The 25,350-nt window shown below is 38.2% G+C and overlaps 1 protein-coding gene across 2 annotated transcripts in view; it reads right to left on the bottom strand.

Annotated features, from left to right (window-relative positions):
* wipf1 (WAS/WASL interacting protein family member 1) overlaps positions 1-25,350 on the bottom strand; it is a 41,032-nt gene that overhangs the window by 1,691 nt on the left and 13,991 nt on the right. Inside the window, exons 2-9 of one of the 2 annotated variants that reach the window (XM_023327956.1) lie at positions 23,346-23,453; positions 7,352-7,454; positions 6,397-6,526; positions 4,284-4,439; positions 3,464-4,193; positions 1,791-1,891; positions 1,471-1,689; positions 688-801 (exon numbers count right to left, since the gene is read on the bottom strand). In XM_023327956.1, the coding sequence (XP_023183724.1) occupies positions 688-801; positions 1,471-1,689; positions 1,791-1,891; positions 3,464-4,193; positions 4,284-4,439; positions 6,397-6,526; positions 7,352-7,411 (1,510 nt within the window). In that variant the 5' untranslated portion in view covers positions 7,412-7,454; positions 23,346-23,453. Of the gene's footprint in view, positions 1-687; positions 802-1,470; positions 1,690-1,790; positions 1,892-3,463; positions 4,194-4,283; positions 4,440-6,396; positions 6,527-7,351; positions 7,455-23,345; positions 23,573-25,350 lie in introns of those variants that run through there. The other variant, XM_005813040.2, reaches the window with a different exon arrangement.

Genomic DNA, 25,350 nt, shown 5'->3' with positions numbered 1-25,350 from the left:
ACCTGTTGAGAAACGTTGAGCAGAAATCACCAAACCTCTGCACTAAAGACTATTTTCAAAAACAAGTGAAAAGGTTACATGTGTTTCTGCTGCTATGAAACTAAAGAATCCAAAAAGTGTTTCTGTTAAAAACTTGAATGCTATTTTGTATCCAACATATCTCAAAAATGTATGTGAAAACATACAATGATATCTTGGACAATGAGAACAGTTTTGATTTTGAGTTTCCGGTCATATTTGTTTGGAAGTACCTCTTATGTGAACATGCTCTCTATTTAATTAGATATGGTGTACCTCAAGGCTGAATGTTGAGAACCTCTTATTTTCACTGTCTATGTTGCCCCTGGGGAAATTGTTTGCACCTTATAACTTCTTTTCACTGCTTTGCAGTTAATTTGCAGATTTATCTGCCCTTAAAAACAGGAAAAGACTTGGGCTGTTAGCTCACTGTCTTGAAAATGTTTAATAGTGAATGTCTAATATATTTTTTTTACCTAAATGAAAACAAACAGACATCATCATCATTAACTGAGATAATTAAAGTGCATTGGGTCCTTTATCCTCTTATTGCAAAAGAAATGTTTGGAACAGTCTGCTAAATTTGACATTGACAACATGTGAGCAAGTGTTCACATACTTTGTGAAAAACAAAAACAAAAAATATGTTTTTCGCCTTGCGTTAGTCACCTTTGCTCTCCGTCTTGGAGATCTTACTGGGGTAGGTTTTCTGCGAGGGCACATAGGGTTCAGGTGGAGGAAGGTCCGAAATGGGATGAAAGGTGAACCTGTACTCAAAGTCACCTGTTGAAGGAAAGAAAACAGAGTAATTATCACCATTAGACTGGATGATCTGACATGACGCAAAACAAATGGAGCAGTTTGTGTAAAGGTGCTGTGAATGAGATCTAAAACCCTCTGCTATTTTAGGCAGAACCTTTTTTGCCCCCATTGCCTTTAAAAATGAAGCCACCTCTGTGGTTGATTGAAGAGAAACAATTAAATTGGAGGTCAGGAGGTTTCCTGCCTTAAATGAAGCATGTGATAAAAACAACAATGAGAGCAACAGGAATCAGTCTGAAAAATGCTCTACTGGACTTTTTTTAATCAGGCTTTCATAGTGTGTACAGTGTCTTACAAATGTATTCATGCCCTAAGGGTTCTGTCCACATTTTCTTACTTTTCAACAACTAACCCTCTTCTGTCTTACCAGGACTTTAAATTAAATACCAACTCAAAGTAGCGTGTAATTGTGAAATGGAATTATGCATGCTTTTGAAAGTTTTTTGGTAAATAATCAAGAAAAGGGTATTGTGCACTGGATTTGTGACATAATATGAACAGATTCTTGTGGTATCAGGAGTAACACTGGAGTTATTCAACTTTACCAACATAAACTTCAATTTATGTTGCTCATTTACATTTTTCAGTCTTTCTTCAAACTAAAGTTAGCACATTGACAGGTTTACAGACCTTGCATTTGGTTGTGGTGAGAGTTTTGGAAGCCGTTCCCCATCGGTGGTGGAGGTGGTAGTCCCCCAACGGGCCTGTCTGGTGGCAGGGGGGGCCTACCGCCAGGGCCACCACGAGGAGGCTCCGGGCCCGGCCGACCGATGGGCAGGGCAGCTTGGGTTGCTCTTAGGCTGCCTCCGCCCATGCTGCGACCTGAGGGAGGTGGTGGAGGAAGAGGACCTTTGGAGAAAGAATGAATTTTATTCATTAAACATAAAGGAACAATTTTCTACAATATTTCTTATCTATAGTTGGAAAAGAAGTGACAACTGGTGGGTTACCTGTGCGTGGTGACGACTGGTTTCTTACAACAGATGGCGGTCTCTCGTTTGGAGGAGGAGGGAGGGGTCCTGATCGACCAGAAGGGGGTGCTGGAGTGTGGCTGGAGGTGATTAAAAAAAGCAAAGCATCCATTTTGATAATTCTTTCTTCAAGGAGCACTATTATGCATTTCCAGACATACAGTGACATTTTATAGCACAATGAAGTAACTATGTTACCTTCAGTTGTTACAAAAATGCTGTATATATCAAATATGACTTAAAAGAAATTTGACTTCAATATTTAACACCTTGACATTGAGTTTCTGTCTCTTTAAAAACTTCTGCTTTTTCTGAAGCGCCACCTTCAGGAAATCATCCCAACATGTCTCCTCTATTAAACCATTAACATTTTTACCAGCATTGCTCTGAGAAGTAGCACAGCAGTTCCAGCAGGTGTCTGTTTATTGGAGCTGGCTAGTCTGAGGAGCTGAGTGGGGGAGAGGCTGCATCTTGAAGGCGGAGCTAGGTCCACCCAGGGGTTTTGCAGATGAATAGTTGTAAAAATGATAGCATGATGCAAAGCTAAAAAAATGTATTTTACATGTGCCCCTTAAACACGAAACAAGCAAAAGACTTTTGAATTTCTGGGATTATGACTTACACATCCAATTTTTACAAGACGTCCAACTACTTTGTTTAAATTATTGTTTGCTTAGTTTATTGTTGAGAAGGTAAAGAAGGCTTTGATATCATTTTCAACTGTTTTAGAAATTTCTTTCTGCAAGTAATTTTGACTAGACTATTTGGCCTATGTGACAAAAAGTTGGACACAACTATGCTATAATAGTTTTTTAAAATTAAATTAAAAAATGCTTCATTAATCCCAAAGGGAAATTAAATGTTGTTGTAATGCATTAATTCAAAAAATTTGAAAGAGTTATAGTAGATGATGATGGCTGTTGGCAGAAAGGATCTCCAGTAGAGGTCTGTATTACAGTGAATCCGAAGAAGCCTCTGACTGAAAACACTTTGTTCTCTCAAGACATTCTTGTGTAGAGGATGTTCAGGGTTGTCCATAATTATTTTGATCCTATGAAGAATCCCTTTGCATCATCATCTCCAGAGGTTCCATAGTTATCCCAGAACAGAACCAGCCTTCTTTATCAGGCTGTTGAGCCTTTTTAGGTCCCTGGGTCTGATGCTGCCACCCCAACATCTCTCTCCTCTGTGCTCCTGCTCTCCATCCACAATTCTTCCTTTCCAACGCCTCTGTGATTTCTGGCTTCAGCTGTGGTATTATTTCAGCTTTTCCAATGTTGATGAGCTGCTCCCTGGTATAAACCACCCTGTTGCTGTGGTTACACATAATAACAAAGGAGCAAAAATATGATAAATATTGACTAAAATAAGTCCAATTACATAATATTTTTTGTAATATATTATGTAATAATATATTTAGTTGTCCAAAAAAAGCCATTTTCCTCCAAAAGGACAGGAATGAATGTTTGAAAAAGAGAAAAAAAATCTCAATGAGTACTGAGCTGCTCCAACATGCTGCCACCCTCAGCAGCGCAATTTTAGAATTGTTGATTTTTTTATTTCAATGGATGTTTTTAGCCAAAGTTGAACAATAAATTTGATTTGTTGATCCAGTCCTAAGCATTTCCATCAACTATTTTTCCAAATCTTACCTGTTGAGTGAGCTGTTCCTCTGGGGCAGGCGGGGTGTGTTTTGGTCCTCTCCTCCTCCTTGGCCAGGCGGGATTGGAGGCGGGCCCGGTCGTCCTGGAGGCAGAGGGGGCACCCCGCTTCCGGCCGGGGAGCGACCCGTTGAGGAAGGCGAGGCAGAAGGTTTGGAGTTGATGGACGGGGGAGGAGGGGGCATGTCGCGGGGCATCGACGGTCGGTGACCTCCTACAGGAGCCGGAGGTGGCGGCGGTCGGTCATCAGGAAGTGGAGGCCTCCCTCCTGGTGCTGGAGGTAACGGAGGTCGGCTGCTGTTTGAAGGCGGAGGAGGGGGCGCGGAGAAGCTCGACCGAGGCCCACCAGAGGAGCCCCCTGGTGGGGGAGGGGGAGGAAGAGATCCATGCCTCCCTGGTGGAACACTGGGCGGCACTGGGGAACTGGCGTGACTGGGCCTTGGTCCTCCGGGGAGCGACGGCGGAGAGGGCCCCCCACGAGACGGGAGGCTCTGGGGTGGCCTGGGGGTGTTGGGTACTGGAGGAGGCGGTCCACCTGAAGTGTCCTGTCTGGATGAGAAATTAGGACGACCCTTTGGGAGATCAGGGGCACCGCCACGAGGCACAGCGGGGATGCCTGGCAACTTAGGTGGTCCAGATGGACTGCCACCGCCGCCGAAAGGGCTGGGTCCACCGGAACGGGAACCTGGAGGAAGAACGGGCCCACGACTGGGTCCTGAGTCTGGGAACAAAAATCAGAAACTGTTTTTGTCTTTAAACCTAATGAGGATCTTTTTCTGTCATAGTTTTTGCTCTTCACATCTTTTCTTACCATTGTCTCTGTTTGCTGCAGACCTCAGTTTTGGCATCCCTCCTGCAAAGAGGCCTCCTAAACCAGCAGGAGACCCACCACCAAAACCCCCACCACCACCACCACCACCACCTCCTCCTCCACTGCCTCCACCTCCTCCACTTCCTCCTTTGGGTTCTGAGAAGAAAGAAAAACTACCTTAATGCATGATAGTAGTGTTGTCTGTTTAAATAAGGTTCAAACTGGACATATGGGATAAAATAAGGGCACTAAAAGCCAACATGGGGAAGCAGTTGGTCATTTCTGCCATACTATTGGTGATACCTTTGGGCTTTTTCAAATAAAAAGAAAGACATACTGTTTTATGCATCATAAAAGGTTGTACAGGGTTTCCTCCAGAAAACATTGCTGTGCCCAGTGGTGGGAGTGTTGGGGCAGTTCACTGTGTTTTGTGTTGAAATGTGTTAAAAGTTACAAAAATTTAGAGACATCATAAATTGGAAATAAGAGTTTGAGGCCAACAGGCAGCAAAGAAGGAAATGGGGTGCGCAGCCCCTCATGCCTGGTTCAATGCATCAGTCAATCAATCAATCAAATATTATTTGTATAGCACATTTCACCAAAAGGCATTTCAAAGAGCTTTACATCATAACACAAAAACATGCAACATAGAATCAACAATCAAAACATTACATTAAGTTAAGTGCCATCATTAAATTCGTAATTGATTACGTTTTGAATACAATTCTAAACAAGTGGGATTTTAGTCGAGATTTAAAGGCACTCAGTGTTTCAGCTGTTTTACAGTTTTCTGGAAGTTTGCTTCAAATTTGTGGTGCATAGAAGCTGAATGCTGCTTCTCCTCGTTTGGTTCCGGAGATGCAGAGCAGAACTATAACCAGAACCAGAAGACTTGAGGGGTCTAGAAGGTTGATACAACAACAACATATCTTTAATGTATTGTGGTGCTGAGCCGTTCAGTGATTTATAAACTAACAGTATTTTAAAGTCTATTCTCTGAGCTACAGGGAGCCAGTGGAGGGACTTTAAAACTGGTGTTATGTGCTCTATCTTCCTGGTTTTAGTCAAAACGGCAGCAGCAGCGTTCTGGATCAGCTGCAGCTGTTTGATTGATTTGTTGGACAGATCTGTGAAGACGCTGTTGCAATAATCAATACGACTGAAGATGAACGCATGGATGAGTTTCTCTAGATCTGGCTGAGACATTAGTCCTTTAATCCTGGAAATGTTCTTCAGGTGATAGAAGGCCAACTTTGTAACTGTCTTTATGTGGCTCTGGAGGTTCAGGTCAGAGTCCATCACTACTCCCAGGTTTCCAGACCTTGAACAGGTCGCCAGTCTGTCGCAGGGCAACACAGAGACAAACAGGACACACAACCATGCACACACACACTCACACACCTAGGGAGAATTTTTGTGTTGCTATTAATGATGCATAAAAAAAATCAAAAACAAAAAAAACTACCTAAAACAAACTATGTTTAGCCTGGTGGCCCGCCAGGCACTGAGGAAAACTATGTAGTGTTTGTCTAATTTCACAGAAGCCAATGTCTTTTATCATACAACAATAAAAGACATTTATTTTGCATGATAAATGTCATGCAAAATACATTTATTTTGTATAAATGTATTTTATATAAAAATACATTTAATCGAGGTTTAAAGAAAAGAAAAAAAGTGCTAGGTTCACGAAGTAGAAGATTCTTTTCATTATTCTTTTCTCACATACAGTTGAGCACAAAATTATCCATGCCGTGGCATCTCTTGATTTGAAATTACTTTTATTCAACCAACAAGTTTGTTTTTGATAGGAAATGTGACTGGCGTCTCAAAAAATATGTTAAATGAGCATTCATTTCAAAAGAAATTTTAAAATTACATCTGTCTAAGGTCATTTATGCACTTCTCAATATGATGAATGATTAAAATGGGTCTAGGAAATGCACAAGTTAAAAAATAATCTTTGTGTTTCCATATAGAAATGCAAAGACTTTTTTGACTTATTGAGCATCAGAATAAATAGTTTTTAATCTAGTAGACATGACGGAAATGAGCTGGTTTTTCCTTGGGATACAGAAATACATGTTGGTGCCAATGAGATGCGCTGACTTACTGTCAAAAACGGGTTCACTGCGGTCATTTGTGACGGCTTTCTTTAGTCTGGTGCCTTTGCAAATGTCGGACAGAAGAGCGCCGCGTCCCTGCTGCTCCGTTCGGCTCAGAGTTGGCTTCTCTGTGTTGGCCTGAAACACAAACAACCCAAAAGATTCAAAGGAAGAAATGACCAAAGCTGCAGAAAAAATTATTTACAAAATTCTAATTAAAATTAAATTCATATCAGCATGTTAAAATAATGGGAGTGGACAGATTCACAAAATCTTTAAAGGGCCAGTATTATGAGTATTCCAGGCACATAGTGACATTTTATAGCATAATCCAGTAACTATGTTGCTTTCTGTTATAAAAATGCTATATGCATCATATTTGACTTTGTGATTTAATGCCCTGTGATGGACTGATGAGCTTTCCAGGTGACTCCACCCCCACCCGTTGACCTCTGGAGATAGGCATCATTGTCACTGTCTTCCATATGATTGTGTCAAACATAATATAATACGTTTATTAAAAATATATATTTTCTAATTTATTTTATTCAATATTCCAATATTTTAAGAAACTGAACTTTGGATTTCTGTCCATCAGCTATAATAATTCCAGTTAATAGAAACCCACAGAATACATCAGTGTGTATTTAAACTAAATCAAATATGATTTCTTGAGTTAAATTTTTATTATAAATAAATGGAACCAGAAAGACAAAAAATCTCAATGTGTCACATTTTTACCGTTTTCAGATTCAATCCTTGATATCGTCACATTCCTAAAATAATGGCCTTGCACATAAAAAAAACCCAGCTTTAACATTGAAACTATAAGTTTTTTTAGAGAATATATTTCTTCAGGGTACAGCTGTGAAGTTCCAATCCATACATTGATTCTGCCATAAACTGGGTTTGTCCACTAGATGTCTCTGCTGAAAATGACATCTGAGAGGAACAGAGACTCACCAGAGCCAGAGTGGGAGGTGGCGGCGGCCCTGGGGGTGGAGGAGGAGGCGGGGCTGGCATCTTCTGCTCTTAGCTGGTCTCTATCTGAGTTGGATTCCTCAAACTGTCACAGAACACACACATTGTCACCAAACGCTGCATTCAAATCACCACCAAGTCCAATTTTAAGGCACTCAAACTAGAGTTAATCTAGAGTTAAATCCGCCTGACTATAGAGTAATCTGAGACACCTATTTCCAAGGTGCAGAAAAAAGTGAAAACATTTGATAGAACATAGAAATCCCTTCAGACTCAGCAGAACATCAGTCAGCATTTAAACAGAAACCAACTTCATCACAATATGTGGAAGTTTCCATTTCTTACTTCTCATTTTGCTCTCATGTTTAATGGTAATGATGAATGTTTTTTTTTCCCTTTTAATAAACCAAATCAACAAAAAACGCTAAAGGGGTTCTTCGTAAACTTAACATGTCAATTAAAGTCCTAAAAATTTGGAGAATTAGCTTTGGATTTATCTAGAAATTTAATAATAATCAACCTGGTGAAAAAAAACATGTTCAAAAGCTTGAAAAGTAAAGTGTGAATGAAGTGAGTGAGAACTCGCATCAAGGTTTTAAAACCACTACAATTTTCCATCATACAGTTCCTCAGGTTACAATAATTTAAATGAAATGACTGAGAAAACAATGATGTGAGCAGACTATATTACTGAGAGAAGACAGTCTTTTGTTTGTTGAACACTGAAGAGCTGCTGGTTGAAAAATGGTTGCAACAGTCAGTCACTGACTTGAAAGAACTGAAGCCATTTCAAATATTTCCACTCAACACTGATGGGCATGTTGTTACGATGCAGTACTAGGGACAGGCTGAGAAAAAAAATGTAATTATGAGAATAGGTCTGCTCATACAGCAATGGAGACAGAACAACATGAGAATAAACTCATAATATTGCAAAAAATGAAGTCAGAGTACAAGACAAAGTTTTAAATGTACATGGATTTGTCTGACAAAAAAGTTCTGATATTACAAAAGTTTGTGAAAATCCAAGAAAAAAAAAAAGCCCCATAATAATATGAAATCATATTACTGGAATGTAGTCACAATATTATGAGAATGAAGTTGTAATTTTATAACTCCCACACCAAAACTAAAAGATAAAATGAGGAATGTTGAGCATCTTGAGAAGTTATCTTGATAACTTTATCAAGGCTTTCCTCTCATTAAAACAACTTTTTCTAATTTTACAACTTCCGATATTGTGACTTTCTTCTATTAATATTATGACTTTATTCTTGTAATTAAAAAATAAATCTGTCTGACCCTAACACTTTTAAAGCTGCAGAAGGCGTTCTATAAATATTGTATGTAGAATCGTGAGCAAATCACTGAGACTACGACTTAAGAGGATGTTATTGATATGCATCAAAATTCATGTATCAGATCAACTCATTTACGGAAACTTCACATCAAATCAACAGTTTTAAATTGTTTTATAATTTACTGATTTTTCTGTCACTATTTTATGGTTTATTACAGTGAAGTATGCAGATGTTTTTTTTTTTTTGTTGTTGTTGTTTTACAGAGTTTCTCATTAATGTTAGTTCTGATTTGTCTGACCCGTTAGCATGCCATGGCTGTCATGAGTCTGTCATTTAGCAACAGTCATCAGTCACAGTGAATTTTCTGAAAGACTGGCTGCTACTGGAGATCCTTCCTGCCCATAGCATCACCATCCACTACAACGCTTCAAAAACACCAGGATGACAAGTTAGACAATGTTTAATTTTCCTTTTGGTTAAACTTTTTTTTTTACTTGAACTGACCTGCTAGTATGGAGGAAACCTGCAAGTTCTTTACAACATCTCAGAGTTCAAGCCTGAAAACAACTTTTCTGCAGTAGTCACAACAGTTGCTTTCAGTTCCTTAAATGATTTTTAGCAACATGTTAGAGGAAATGTCTGACAGAATGTAAACGACAGTGGACCCCAGCATTAAATTTATGTGACGTAGAAGAATCTTCGTTCAACTTTTACCGTTTAATTTTAACCCTCCCAATGAAAAAACAAATGATAGAATTAATTCTCATCTGGAAAACTGTTTGCAATGCAATTTTCTAGAGATGCTTCATTCTTAGTTTCTAGTAAATTTATGGAGAAACTTCAGAGAAAAGATGTGAGCAAATACTTTACTCAGGATAAGTAAAAGGCGACACAGGTAATCAATGCCAACGGTTTAAAAGTGGAGCTAACACAATGTAATATTATGTTCAAGTGAGCAGGAACTTGAAGGATAAGTTCCCTAAAACCTGGTTCTCTCTATTTAGTCTGTAAATATTCTCAGTTTAGTTTCTGACAAACTGCTCTGGACTTGGGCTTTAGATGAGCCAATTATGTCATATTAACAATAAACACATCATATTCCTAACAAAAACCACAAATGTTAAAGTTTTAATCCCTCTGTCTTTTGTCACACTGAAAGGCTTAACATCCTTTAATTTTAATATCAGTAAGATAACCAAAATTGTTGAAAATTAGTTTTTAAATGATGATTTCACCTGCGATGGTCTGGCGACCTGTCCAGGGTGAACCCCACCTCTCCTCTGTTGACAACGGGAGATGGGCACCAGAACCCCTCCTGACCTCAGTGGGATAAGGTTGTAATAAAATGGATGGATGGATGATGATTTCATTAAATGAAGTAAAAGAGCAATTTAAACCAACTTGACTGTGTGAAACAGTAATTGTTCCCTAAAGCTACTGACTGGTTGTGTCACCGTTGCTGAAACAAGTCAAGCTCTGTGATAGCTGGAAACTAGTGTCTTATATTTTGCCCACTCTTCCTTGCAGAGCTGTGTTAGGATGACTTGACATCAGACATTTTTATTCCGCATTTATCCAACTCTAATTTGTCTCGAAAGTCTGGTTTGTTTGGGTATGTGTGAATGCAAATCTACGGTGGCCGACAGGTGCAAATGCGCAGCAAAAGAGAAAACATGCAAACAAAAAAGAAGACACCCCCGAATGAAATGCAGCAAACAAAAAGAGAGACGCAAACACCCCCGAATGAAATGCAGCAAACAAAAAGAGAGACGCAAACACCCCCGAATGAAATGCAGCAAACAAAAAGAGAGACGCAAACACCCCCGAATGAAATGCAGCAAACAAAAAGTGTTGAAAACGGAAGTGCTCCAGACCACTAGGGGGAGTCAAAGAAAATAGTATTCATTTCTATGGGACCAGATGCAAGATTCAGAGAAAGAAATTTGAAAGAAAGTAAAGGTATCTCTCTGAATCTTGCATCTGGAAAGTGTGATTATTGTGAGAAGTCTGAAACAATAGAGCATGTTATTTTAGAGTGTTGTAAGTATGAAGAAGAGAGAAGATGCATGCTGAGAGAGTGTGTAGGTATTAAAGAAAGGTTTAATTTAATAGAATTTTTGAGGAGAGATTTCGGGAGTAGACATATTCAAATAATTATTCGGTATCTTAAAAAAACAAAGCTATTTCATAGGATATGAGTAGAGCAAGTTGGGTGTGAATGTGTAAAGAATATCAAAGAGGGGTATATAAAGTTATAAGCAAGTTGGATAATATAAGCAGGTGTGTATGTGTGGGGGTATGTTTAATCAGGAGTTAATGGAGGGAAAAGGTAGAAAGTGAAAGTTTATAGACCATCTCGAACCACACTCCATACTGGTAAGTGGCGGTAATGCTACTGTAAGTTTGTTGCCAACCGCCAATAAATACCAAGAAGAAGAAGAATCTTGCATCTGGTCCCATAGAAATGAATACTATTTTCTTTGACTCCCCCTAGTGGTCTGGAGCACTTCCGTTTTCAACACTTTTTGTTTGCTGCATTTCATTCGGGGGTGTTTGCGTCTCTCTTTTTATTTGCTGCATTTCATTCGGGGGTGTTTGCGTCTCTCTTTTTGTTTGCTGCATTTCATTCGGGGGTGTTTGCGTCTCTCTTTTTGTTTGCTGCATTTCATTCGGGGGTGTCTTCTTTTTTGTTTGCATGTTTTCTCTTTTGCTGCGCATTTGCACCTATCGGCCACCGTACAAATCGAACTCTGATGCGGATCAAAAAAAAGAAAGACCGATCTGCCTAAAAATCTTGGTCTGGGTTTGGTTGAAGTGAACTCTGGTTCGTTTTGAATGCATATGTGAACACTAAGGGTACCGGAGATCATTCCAGAAGCAGGAACTGGAGTACAGCACAGGAGATTCTGGGTAAATACAACCAAAACAAACACGATAAGTTAGCACTAGGGGGAGAAATGGCTCCTGGTGTTTAGCCAAAAACAAAAGAGAAATCCTCCAACCGACAAAATCTATTGCTGCTCCTCAGTCCTGGAAGAGCCTGAGACCGTCACACTACGGCTGGTTGACGGGGACAAAAAAATGTTCTAAAAATAAGTTCTGGCATTTATTGCAACAAAAATAAAATTATAAATGAAAATCTAGGCCAAAACCAATATTAATATTTTATCTATGGTTGATAACCTATATTTACCCATATAGTTACTTTATTACTCTTTCAACATCTTTAAAAAAATGACTACACTGCAGATGATGCCGCTCTGCTTCAGTAAAATATCCCACAATCCTGTGCAACATCACTGTCACAATCAGATGACCAAACAAATCCCAGCTAGCTACTCCTCCATCCCAATTCTGCCTGGATTCTAAACTTCTAAATCAAACCTTTAAAACTTACTTCTTAGACAGTTTGAAGAGAACAAAAGCAAATAAAAAGATAAAGTCTCTGACTTCAGCTTTTTATTTAATGCCAAAAACAACAAAAGTGAAGTTAGCAAGAACTCAGCTATAAACACACATGTTAGAGCTTAATGCATATGCATCCATTTTCACACTTGAATCACCTTGCTCCACCAAACAAAAATACTCACAAATCTGCTTCACACTTCAGACCATCCTCGAGGGGCCTGTTACTTCCTCTATACAGCAACAAACAGGAAGTCACATCGCGCCTGCAGCACCGCAGCCATCCGGCTGCCAGGATAATGTTGATAGCTTCATCGCAGCAACATCGTTTTCTGATTCTTGCTCTTTGTTTTTACTCAGTTTTGCTTCTCCTGATACATTTTTCTTTAGCACTTTACTTTTTTCCTCTTCCTACTCCATCTCTTTAACAAACTTGACACTTGGATGAAATAGAGAGCTTATTTAAGCATTTTACTCCCGTTAATCTCACTTGCTCTTGCTCAGTTGGACCAACAAAAAACATTTCTGTTGCTGCTAAATTCCTGTCAAACACAGAGATTCAGACTTTCTTAAAGCAAAAGGAGAAAATAGAAGTTTTGGTTGACAAAAATCTAATTCTTGCCCTAAATGTATTTTATGTGACAGAAAAGATAAAGTAGAGCCTAACTGTAAAGCTCAATGGTGAACTTTGACCCCAACCTCATGTCTGCTGTACATAAACAAATGAGATTTTAGTGGTTGGAGATTTCTCTTTTGTCTTTGGCAAAAGCCCACAGCCATTTCTCCCACTAGATAGATTTGTGTTTGTTTTGGTTGCATTTACTCACAATGCCCTGCACTGTAGTATGCTTCCTGCTTTTGGAGCGATCTCCTGTCCAATTAGCGTTTGCACCAGAGTTCACTTCAAACTGAGGCCGAGGTTTGTAGATGAACCAGTTTCCTTTTTTGGTCTGTATCAGATGTTGATTAAGCATCCTCAATCAAACCAGACTTTCTCAGGAAACAAACTAGGGCTGGATTAAAGTGGACTAAACAGGGCTGTTAATGCTCTTCATATTTCTGCGAAGTTTAAATTTAACATCAGAAGTCTGTATAATTTCATGAACTCCTCACCAAGAATAAATGTGCGTTATAGTCTGAAACCCTATGATATACAATATTTAGTAGATTATTGTTGTTTAAGAGCAGAGACACAAAAGACATACAGTAACAGTTCACATACTGTAAACCAAGGCTCTAAAAACCAAAAAAATATCAAGCAGCACATCAAAGGTTCCCTTGTATGGTTAAAAATACAAAGTGACAATCTGTGATGCTCGTGCAAATGAAAAGCAGAAGCGTTATCTGCACTAATGAAACACATTGATGAAGAGATAATATGTGGTATAATTTTAGCAAAATGTGAAAAAAAAAATAAAAAAATTTAGCCAGCATGATGGCACATGGCAAATAGCTTGCTTCTTAACTTTAATCAAGAAATCTTGAGTTTTCCATGCATGTATTCTAATAAGCCACAAGCAAATCACAACACAATTTCCTCTGCAAGCACCTCACCTCTTGTTGAAGATGTGAGGTGCTATGAGAGTTGTCTCATAGAAATTCGTTATATTTGAGAGACTCTGAAGCAGCGACTGAAAGCGAGGCCTTTGTGAAACGACGAGTTTCCCCCAGTGCACCTTGGTCTAGAGTTTTGGAAATGACCCTTTTCTCATGGTCAGATAAAAGGAAAAAATATCAACAAAAACGTGATTTATTTTGTGGAATGGGTTTGTCCTAGATTGTGTTGAAACAATAATAGATGGATTTAGAATTTTCTCTGCTGGTTTGTGAATGATGGTTTTGAAACCTCAGCCAACATTCAGCTGTTTCAACACCAAATTTACAAAAATGCATAATTTTCTAATCCATTATCTTTTAAGTCATGATACTGACCACATGCAGGTATCATAAGTGACACCATAATGCCTCAGCAGAGGTGCAATGCTTGCTGTTTTTTTAAATACCGAAATGGAATTAGACTTCTGTAAAATTCGGACCATTTGACAGATTTTGAGTTTCACAGATTTTCCATAAAAACTACAGCTGGCAGCATTAAAAATAATTCAAATAAAATAAGATTCCACTGTTCACAACAAAGGTATTAAGAGATCTAAAAATAATTGCCAAAAAAAGTAATTTATTAATTTTAGAGGGCTCTAGTTAGACAATAAATTTTTCTCCGAGAGCCAAATGATTTCCACCAAATGCATTTTGCTAAATACCAAAGCAGTCCCTTTAGACATTCTCTATAAAAGTGAATTTTCTATATATAAAAAAATGTCATTCAAATTTGAGAGTTGAAGGCTGAAAGCTCAAACATTTTTCTGTTACTTCTGCTAACAGACGCTAGAACAATATCACTCAGTGTAGGTGGTGGCCGTGAACAGCAGTGACTTCCCACAAAAAAACTTAACAAAAAGTTATATTCAATGCAGCATCCAACTTTTTGAAAGAAAAATCATCTTACTGATAGAATAACGGTTATGTTTCAGTGTTTTCACTCTGGTAAATATAGTTGCTTTACTAATCACCAAACTAAAAGTTAGCACTTCTTGTAGCTTTGTGGCGACAAAAAATGAGCCAGTACTAGGAACTATTTATACTCCAGGCAAATTTTATTGTTTTTCTAGTTTAAAGGAATTGTTTGGAGTAAAATTAATTATACCATGTAGCACTGCACAATATACTGCAGAAATACTATAATGACAATTACAGTGTGTGCAAGGACTGTTGAGTGCAGTATCGTTTGATTTATATTCTCCAAGTGCTACAAACTTGCTCTTCTTATGAATATGTAATATTTTGTCAGAGTTTCACACAAAACATAAATAACATAACCCAAAATGCTAAAGGTCACTCAGTGATAACATGTCTGGTATCATCACCACCACAACATTTACACTTATTTTTGCCATTTTAAGATTCTTTAATATCATATTCAGTTCAGCTTATATCACACTTTACTTTGTTAGAATCCAAATAAATTCAGTGAGACATTTTACAACTATAATAAAAGATTTATCTTCAAGATTCACTTTACATACCATATACATCTTCCGTTGTAATAACATTGCACCTGAAGTGCTCATATTTATCTGTGGTTTAATGTTCTGTGAGGGGAATACTACACTTGTTATTTTAAACTGAATAACACTGGTCAGCATCAGAGAATGATGGAGACTTGAGGCCTTTCAGCCCGACTTTAATCTGCAGTTAAAAGTAGTGTTACTATGACTCACTGGCTTTCACAGTTTTACTGCAGATACTGAGGGTGACATGTCAACTCATTTCCTGTAGCAGTCATGAAATGACGCATGAAACAGCAGCAGCTCGGACTCCGGTTACCAGCGTGCTCTCAGGTGAGAATCCTGTGGAGGAAAGCTCCTCCCTGATTTTCCACGGCTAATGACTTGCCATTTATTCATTTTAAGCAGATGTGTAGAAGTCAAATAGCAACTGCAATTTGCAGATGAACTCTGCAGCAGTTCTGAGCGAACGCAGAAACTTGCAGAATACAAAACAGGCCAGTGTGTTGAAATGGCCAAAGGAAATAAACCACTTCTCTTCTTCTTTTTCTGAGATGCAGCCTAATATTAGTAAACCATGAACAATGGTTTCTCTGACAGAGAGGGAAGAGGAGCAGAGGAGAAGATGTGACTAGAATAAAGCCAGTGAATCCTTTGAAGAGACAGTCATGTGACACACACACAATATGGTTAACATATGTTTCCATTTACAAGTGGCTATAATAAGACTTCCTTCCTGAATCCCTTTTGCAAAACAACAGAGATTCATCCAAATATTAAATTAAGTTATTAAAGTTATTCACACAATGAAATAAGTCTGCTTATGGTAAAGTATCATGTAAATTAAAACCACAACTGACACAGACCAAAGAAGTTTACTTTGTAACTTTGATTTTTCATACTGACCAATGAGAGTTTGTGTAATTTATGTACTTAAACAGTGTAGAAATGTTGTCATCCATTACATTTTTTCAGAAAAACAAATATTCCAATGTGGATTAGTTTCTTTGCCAATTTCAACCCCCAGTTTACTGCCAGACTCCCAGTCTACTTTCATTGTGTTCCTGTAAATTTAACCACCATGTAGCTATAAATAATGAATATATCTCATTAATTATAGAGATAAACGGTCATAAAATGGTCTCAAATTAATTTAATGTTATGTTTTTTGTGTGAAAAGTTTGTAATCCACTCTATTCTCATGTATTTTAATTCTTATCCCAGTTTAACCTTTTTAAAGTAAAATATTACAGTTTTGACTCAAAACAAAAACAGTAACAGTACAGTGAATCCTCGGCTGTTTGAGGTTCAGTATTCACAAATTCATCTATTTGTGGAACAAAACCCTAAATTCTCCTATTTGCAGATTTTTAAGCAGTATCCCACTGTGACAGCATTTCATGTCCATAAAGTTTTTTTACCACATGAAAAAAAGAATGACATAGCAAAGTATTAAAATAACCAGCATCTAGTCATGAAAATATTCACAGCTCTTCACTTTTTCCAACTTCTTTTACAGACATTTCTCAACATGGATTAAATTCACAATTTACCTTAAAACTCTAACCAAAACACCCCATAAAGACAATGTAATTACTTTTAGTTTTAAAAAAAGAAAAAGAAAATAACCAAGAAGTGACATCTACACCAGTATTCAGAGTCTTTGCCTTTAAGCTCAAAGTTGAGCTCATGTGGTTCCCGTTTCCACTCGTCATAATTGAAATGTTTCTACTCATCAACTGAAGTCCACATACTGATTTGGCAGGATTTGGAAAGGCAGACCCCAGTCTAGACAAAGTGTCACAGTCAACAGTCTGAGCACAAACCAAGTATGAAGTCAAAGGATCAATCTGGGGACTGGTAGGAAAAGAAAAAGAAACATTGGCCGCTTTGAATGTCCCGATGAGCAAAGTGGTCTTAATTATCTATGGAAACAGTTTGGAACTAGGACTAAAGTTGAACAATCATAGAAGGAGCCGGTGAGGAGACCTACAACCTGATGGACGCTGTCAGAACTCCAGCTTCGCTCTGCACAGACTTAGTTAGCCGTTTCTTAGTGAGCGGCTCATCTGAAGTTGCCAAAAGGAAACTGAAGAATGCTAAATCCATGAAAATTCTAATTCTCTGGTCTGCTGACACAAAGACATGAATGTCTGTGATTGTGGGTAGAGAAAACCAGGCATCATTCCTTAAGATGCATCTTTCAATATAGCAAAACCATCAGGAAAAAAACCTCTTACAGTGAAAAAGAAAATAGTTGGACCAACTTAATTGAATTGCTTCAATTGGTAAGCAATTCAGGGCTGCACAGTGGCGCAGTTGGTAGCACTGTTGCCTTGCAGCAAGAAGGTCCTGGGTTCGATTCCCGGCCGGGGCCTTTCTGCATGCAGTTTGCATGTTCTCCCTGTGCATGCGTGGGTTCTCTCCGGGTACTCCAGCTTCCTCCCACAGTCCAAAAACATGACTGTCAGGTTAATTGGTCTCTCTCTCTAAATTCTCCCTAGGTGTGAGTGTGTGTGTGTGCATGGTTGTTTGTCCTGTGTGTCTCTGTGTTGCCCTGCGACAGACTGGCGACCTGTCCAGGGTGAACCCTGCCTCTCGCCCGGAACATAGCTGGAGATCGGCACCAGCAACCCTCCTGACCCCATTAGGGACAAGGGTGAACAGAAAATGGATGGTTGGATGGTAAGCAATTTAAATAAGTTTACCAACCTTAATTTATTAAGTTGGTTTAACTTGATAAATTTAGGTCAGCCTTACTCAAATTACTTAGTTTACTTCAAACAAAGTATTAAACTAATACAGGATCTTTATTAAAAAACTTTTTTTTAGCTCAGGCAGCCTTTATCTCAGAGTAGTTAGACAGGAGAGTGGGTAATGACAGAGAGGGAAGACATGCAGTCATAGGATACAAACGCAGCATTGAATTTAATTGTTTTAAGTAAAGTCAAAGTAAAAAGTTAAAAATTTGTACCTTTTAGTTAATTCAACACAAAAAAGTTAAGTTGTCATAACTAAAGCAAAAGAATTAAGTGCGATTAATACAAATAAGTATTAATCTTAAGTGTATAAGTGTAAACTCTGACGTGTGGCAATGGTTTGTCTTAGCTGAACGACTCAAAGCCAAGTCAAGATGAGAAGGGAAGAAATTCAGGGCAACTCTGGGAATGTCCCGTGTGGCAGAGCTAGAACCTAGACTTGAATCAAATTGAACATCTCTGGAGAGATCTGAAAATGGCTGCGCATTGACCCAACCCGATGGAACTTAAAATGGTCCAGCAAAGAGGGATGGACAAAAGGTTTGTGGAAATTATTCAAGAAAACTCGAAGGCTGTTAGTGCTGCCAAGGGTGCATGAACAAAATGTTGAGTAAAAACAGTGAATACTTTTGTACATCATTTCTTATGGTATTTCAGTCTCCAACATATTTTCAAATATTTAACAAAACACATACTGTATATTCCCGTTGTCATGATTGGGTATTGAGTGTAAAGATTTGAGCATAAAAACAAATCTAAGGTTTAGACAATTAGCTTGGAAACAGTCTTAAATTAAAAAGCATGCTTTACTGTTGGATCTCTCCTCAGATTCCTTTGTTTTTATGGCAGCTTAATGCAACCAATACAATTTGCTATCTTTTACTAACAGCAGGATGCTGTTAGCATTGCTAAACTGACTTTGTACACACATCGCTGCTCAACCAGGTGACAGGATGTAGGATTTTGGTGAAATTTTTAAAGGCGTGCCAATGAGAAAAAAAACCCTCTTATCATGCTTCCTCTACAGATGCCTTCAGAGGCCAAAGATGAACCGATCCACACCTCACTTACCCCTTCGTTATAGTTCACTTCTACTAATATTGTACAGAAACCAAACAGGCATGTTGGTGTTCAAACAGAAAGCTCTGACTGACTGTCAACGTGAATTCTGGGAAACTGTAGATCTGCTCTGAATGCCGTTCAGGAACGTGATAAATGTGTCAGAGGCTGTGCAAAAACTGTGCTGAGTGGCTAAGCTAACATCCTGTGGTGTGTGTGTGTGTGTGTGTGTGTGTGTGTGTGTGTGCGTGTGTGTGTGTGTGTGAACTCGCTTAAACACACACCTCAGTTTTACCATTCAGCAGTTGCTGTTACTTTAGTACTCGATTGAGCAGGGTAATGATGAACAGTTTCTTATGCTAGCATGCATAACCTACAGAACTGACTACTATATAGCCAACAAGACACAGCAATGAATGTGAACTGTGTCCTTTTCTTTGCAGATAAGATTTTCTAGAAGCTTGTACTGAGTTAGACTCAACTGCAACGTTCTTATGAGGCAACAATACGCTTATGCAAGAAGAGAACCAGATCTGAAAAGGGAACGAAAATCTATTGCACACATTAGAATTATAACCGAAAAAAAGAAAAAAAAATACATTGAAAATATCAAGCAGAAGCAGAAGGTAGCACAAGTTCATTTGCATCTTGAAGGAAATGTCAAAGTAAAATAAGTCAAAAGAACTCTTCAATGGGTATGGATACTGACTTGAATTGTACTTAATTTATAGAATGCTTTTCTAGTCTTAGTTCCTGGGCCAGGAGGAAACTGGTATGAAACCCACAACTTTTGGGTTGGGTCATCCCGTCAGCTTTCAGAGGGACTGATTGCATCTGAGTTTGCAAATATACAAGTTTAGTGGAACAGCAGACTACTAACTAATTACTTTGATTGATTAAAGTAAAAGAGAAATTGTGATCAATTCTGATCCAAGATGAAATTAAACCTTGAACTCAAATCAGATGATATATCATTATGAGTTCCTGAGAGCAAGATGAGATATTAGTAAGGATTTTGGAATAACTAATGATCCCATTTTTTTTTGTTTCCGCAAATAAATTAACAAATGACAAACTTTGAATTAAATCTATAATGAATTCAAAATATTTGAAATTGATAGTTCTTAAATAACTACCAATTTCCAGTTTCATTTTGGCACTTTCACCTGAAGAATGTGACTTCAGATTCTTCACAGAATAATCAAACTATTGGTTTTCCGCTTTATATAAAATATTTGAAAGAAAATCCAATTCAGGAAGCACAAATAGCAAAGCTAGTTGAAATGCTATTGGCTGGTATTTGCAAAGCAGCCAATCCAGGAGCACCATTCATTTTTTTAGCACTGATTGGCTGAACCTTCAAGAGAGGAAATAAGAAAGAGTGTAGGCCAGGGGTGCCCAAAGTGGGTCTTGGAGGGCCGACATCCTGCATGTTTTAGTTCTCTCCCTGGTTTAACGCACCTGGATGAAATGATGGCTCATTAGAAGGCCTAAGAAGAACATTGACCTGCTGAAAAGGTTGTTGGGAGAGAACTAAAACATGCAGGATGCCTGCCCTCCAGGACCCATTTTGGGCACCCCTGGTCTAGGCTTTAGCTTCTAAAGTAGTCTAGGGCAGTTTCTACTGTGAGAAATAATTCTTAAGGTATACTTTGGGTTTGAACTATTCAAATAAGCAGTTGTTATGTTTTTCGAAGGGATCTTTAAGTATCCACATATTCTACTCATTTGCTGGTGGCAGTGGTCCATAATAGAGGCTCATGAATCTCAAGCCGTGTTGCCTGTTTAGAATAACAGTATTCCACACTTCAACTTTAATTAGTTCAAGTGTAACATTTTTAAGCTAGAGTCCAGATCCCTTAAAATCTTTGAAATAGTCTTTTAGTTTAGCCACTACAGGAAGTTACAAAATGCTTTCTATGCTAACTTTAACATAGTTAGCGATTAGCAAAGAGCATGTCAATTGTTGTCAACAGGCCTAACGGGAAACCTTTATTAACCAACTGTGTCAACACAACATCCCAACTCAAGAACAACTTCAATTCTTTCTTTAAAATAAGAATCATCAGGACAACTAGATATGAAGTATAAAACACACACCTGCACATCTGGGAATCATAATATCTTATACTTCCTTCTGCAGATAAATTAATGTGCAGACAGCGACTGGACCCTATCCATCCATCTATCCATTCATTCATCTTCTTCCATTTATTCGGGGTCGGGTTGCTGCGGTAACAGCCAAACAATGGAGGCCCAGACTTCCCTCTCCCCAGCCACTTGTTCCCGCTCCTCTGGGGAAATCCAAAGGCGTTCCCAGGCCAACAGAGAAACATAGACTCTCCAGCGTGCCCTGGGTCTTCCACTGGGCCTCCTCCCGGTGGGATGTGCCCAGAACACCTCACCAGGGAGGCGTCCAGGAGGCATCCTGACCAGATGCTCGAGCCACCTCAACTGGCTCCTCTCGATGTGAAGGAGCAGCGGCTCTACTCTGAGTCCCTCCCGGATGACCAAGCTTCTCACCCCATCTCTAAAGGAGACCCCAGACACCCAATGGAAAAAATTCATTTCGGCTACTTGTATCCGCGACCTCATTCTTTCAGTAATGACCGAAAGCTCATGACCATAGATGAGGGTAGGAACGTAGATCGACTGGTACATCAAGAGCTTCGTTTTTGACTCAGCTCTCTCTTCACCACAATGGACCGGTACAGCGCCTGCTTCACTGCAGATGCTGCACCAATCAGTCTGTTGATCTCTCAGTCCCTTCTTCCCTCATTCGTGAACAAGATCCCGAGATACTTCAACTCCTCCACTTGGGACAGAACAGCCCCCGACCCGGAGAAGGCCCTTTCTGGCTCAAGGTCATGATCTAACTGTCCATATCAAAGGGTCCTGAACACCATACTCCCAGAGCGACTGGATCTTTCTAGAAACATTGTGACATGTGAATTTGGAGATCGTGTTACTGAGTTACTCTAATCTTTAAGCTTTTTAATACAAATCTTCTTATGGGTGGTGTCCATAGTTGTATTTGGACATTTAAAATCAAGCACTGAACGGTTACATCATGTGGACCCTGTCATCCGTTTACATCACATATCACACCTGCTGTTAAGAAAGACTCCTCATTTCCCTTCTTAAAATGACTCATGAAAGCAATTCTCAAATACAACCAGACATGATGCCTATGGCATGTGTGCACATAAATGCAACTAGCCATTATGACACCAATAAAACAGCTACTTGTTCTGAAAGCTCTCAGAGGAAATGGCAGCCTTGCCTGTATTCCTTTTTTTGCTTCCAGTTTTATTGTTCAGCAGGGTAATCAAACAACACGAAGTATCGCTTTAAAGCTTTACTTAGCAGATTTAAAGATAAAGAGCTGGAATGTTTTTCACTTGGCGAAAACATTTAAGTTAAACTGATGAATTTAGGACTGTGACAATAATTTTTGCTGGACAATATATGTTCCCAGAAGTTGAAATAAATGACAACATTGTCATTTAAAGCATTTTCATTTAACAAGCGATATAATGATACTAACATAATGGCATATACTGTATATGCAAATACACCCTCTGACAGACCAAACAAACTTTGTTTTCTAAAAAGAATGTTTAAAATTCTAACTGGAAAATATTTTACATCTCTGTAACCAAAATGGCAGTTCAAAAAATAATAATCATTCAGCTTAGACAGGCAGATAGTGCAAGCTAACTATTTCGTACTGGATGTCAAATGGCTGCAGCATTTTCCAAAACGGCGACTTTTCTACAACATTAAAAGAGAAGCAACTCTTTAATGACTGATGTCCACATGGAAATGATTATGATTTATCGTTTTAATTTATAATGTGGTTAATTAATTTATTGTTTATTGTGACAGGTTTAGAAGAACGGCAGACTAAAAAAAAAGGTGAAATGTCACAGCAACCAATTGATGAAGGCCGTGCTGAAGTGAGGAAAAAGAGAAAGTCACAGAGTTTGTTTTTATTTTATTGTGGAAAATACACCAAAAAAATGTGAATTTTGTTTAACTTCACTTGTTCCTGCTGAATGACTTCTGCAGGCCTGTCTTTTGGGACGGCCCCTCTTAAATAGCTCCTTCTCACAGCACAGAGATTTGGCTTTTAAATGAAAGCTCCATTATTAGACTGAAACTGAACCTGCAGTTCAAATTATGTCAACACAACTCTCCAAGTACCAGACTGGAGCGATAATGCTTGGTAACTCTTGGAGGGCAGACCTGAGCTCAGCTCTTCACACTACTGCAACACACAGTTGGGCATGAGTTACAGAAAAAATAGCTGCCCTGTTTGCAAACTTGTTTTTGCATTTACAAATGATTGAACATGCGACAATGGAAGGAAATTAAGGTGACTTACTCAATCTGAGTCCATAGAAGAATAACCAGTATGTTCAGAAGACAGTAGAAGAAGCACCTCAGTTCATTCCACAGAAAAAGGCAAAAGGTGAACAGCAGCCATATGCAGCTGAAAACGGAAAGAGGCAAAAGTTAGCTGAATCAAACAAGTTTTAGAATGACACTTTGAGTTGCAGAATTTCCTGATTCCTCTTTCTCTAATCTCACAGCATACAGTTTGAGAGAACTGTCACTTCAGCAGCCACTTTATATATGCTGAGCACCACTTCCTCTTTTTCAGTTCCCTGCCTGTTGGAGGGGGAGGCGTGCTTACTAGAGGCTGAAGATTAAAACAAGAGTTTAGAAAAAAAAACAAACTAAAAAAGGGCCTGATGTAAAAACAGAACATACTTGATAAAAAAAAAAAAGTTGAAAATATCTCAGTCAAAATTAATAATGTACATGGGAACCATTGTTCTTTAGTAGATACGTGTGTAATTGAATTTTAAATAGAAATTATAACTACAGTTTTGTAGATCTGGCTACAAAGGCACAAAAAATTGATGTTTCAAAACTAAAGACACTTTAAGTGCCAAACAAATCATATATGAAAGTGAGACACAGTTGTGATTAAACTAAAAGGTACATCTTAGCAAATTAAAATAAAATTTATTACTGCAATCCAACCAATTAACAGTTTTCTGCAACACTTTCCTTCCACTCAACTTTCTATTTATAACTATGGACTTAATTCAATAAACAGCCAGCTTTTTCTAACATTGGGGTTTTGTGGATTAACCATCTACTGCACAACTGTCAAGTCAGCACATTTCGGCACAACATTGCTGAAATACCAAACTATTTTCGTTGGTTTTGTGTAATATTTGAAATTGATTAAATAAATCTTAGGTTTTCAAGCCTTATTAAAATTTACAGAAATAAAAACATGCTGAATGTAACATTCAGCATGCTCTCTCTCTGTAAAATCCTATATATAAGATATATAGGACATTATGTCACTGTTAACACACAACTGTGTATTAACAGGAGCATCAATAAGTCCAAGAAGGTTTATAATGCCTCATGTTTTCAACTCCCAAGATTTTATGCTTGTTTGTGTTGTGACCTGCACTGTCAACGATTGGATCAGGTCTGGCTTTCTGAAAACCTGGAGAAGCAACTCAATGAGAACCTGTCGGGAGCTGAATGTAAAATTACGAGGGAAAAATAGATTTTCATCCATTCTGTATTACAGACTAACAACAAAATGTGGAAAAATGTAATCTCCAATCTCTCAAACATTAAGGAAATGGGGCCAATGTATCAACAACAAATATAGAAATGAATAAGGTAAAAACCTTTTTACTCGTGTTGATTTGTTGCTTTCATCGGTTTAAAAACATGTTTAAAATAACTTAGAGAAAGGACTGTGCAGTTATTCAGCATTCATTTCCAGATTGGTCTCCAAACAATCATGAAAACAATATACTCATAAAAGAAATTATATTACTTTGTCATAGTCCACTTTGAAAGTAAGTTCTCATTTTGTCATGTTATTAACTTATTTTCTTTTACTATGTATAATTTATTTATGCAGTCATATAATTTTTAGGGTTTTTTTTATTTTGGAGCCCATATGAGACATGCAGCACACAATTCTCACTATATAACTTCAAGTTAGCTTGAGATTGCTATTACTCATGAAAGTATGTTCACATAACTCTATATAAAATGTATGTACTTTATAGAGGTGCACTGATAAATCAGTCACATTTAACTTAGTTTTTTTTCATCTGCACATGCACACAATAGTCACCACACTGTTACCAAGTTGGCAACTTTGCTCCTAAAATTTTCAATTTTCAGACAAAAACATCAATCTGTGGTCCACAAAAAACAGACACAAAACAAACAAGCACTTTAAATGTGTAACCAGCAACATTATTCATCAGTTTTTAATTTTTATCCACATTTTGGCATCTCAAAACATGTAAACATTTGTTTCAAATGTTTGAGAAAAAAGCTCT

This window comes from Xiphophorus maculatus, chromosome 22, assembly GCF_002775205.1.
Source record: "Xiphophorus maculatus strain JP 163 A chromosome 22, X_maculatus-5.0-male, whole genome shotgun sequence".
NCBI lineage: Eukaryota > Metazoa > Chordata > Actinopteri > Cyprinodontiformes > Poeciliidae > Xiphophorus > Xiphophorus maculatus.
The sequence above is the reverse complement of the archived record's forward strand: the minus strand, read 5'-3'. Positions and strand labels throughout refer to the sequence as shown.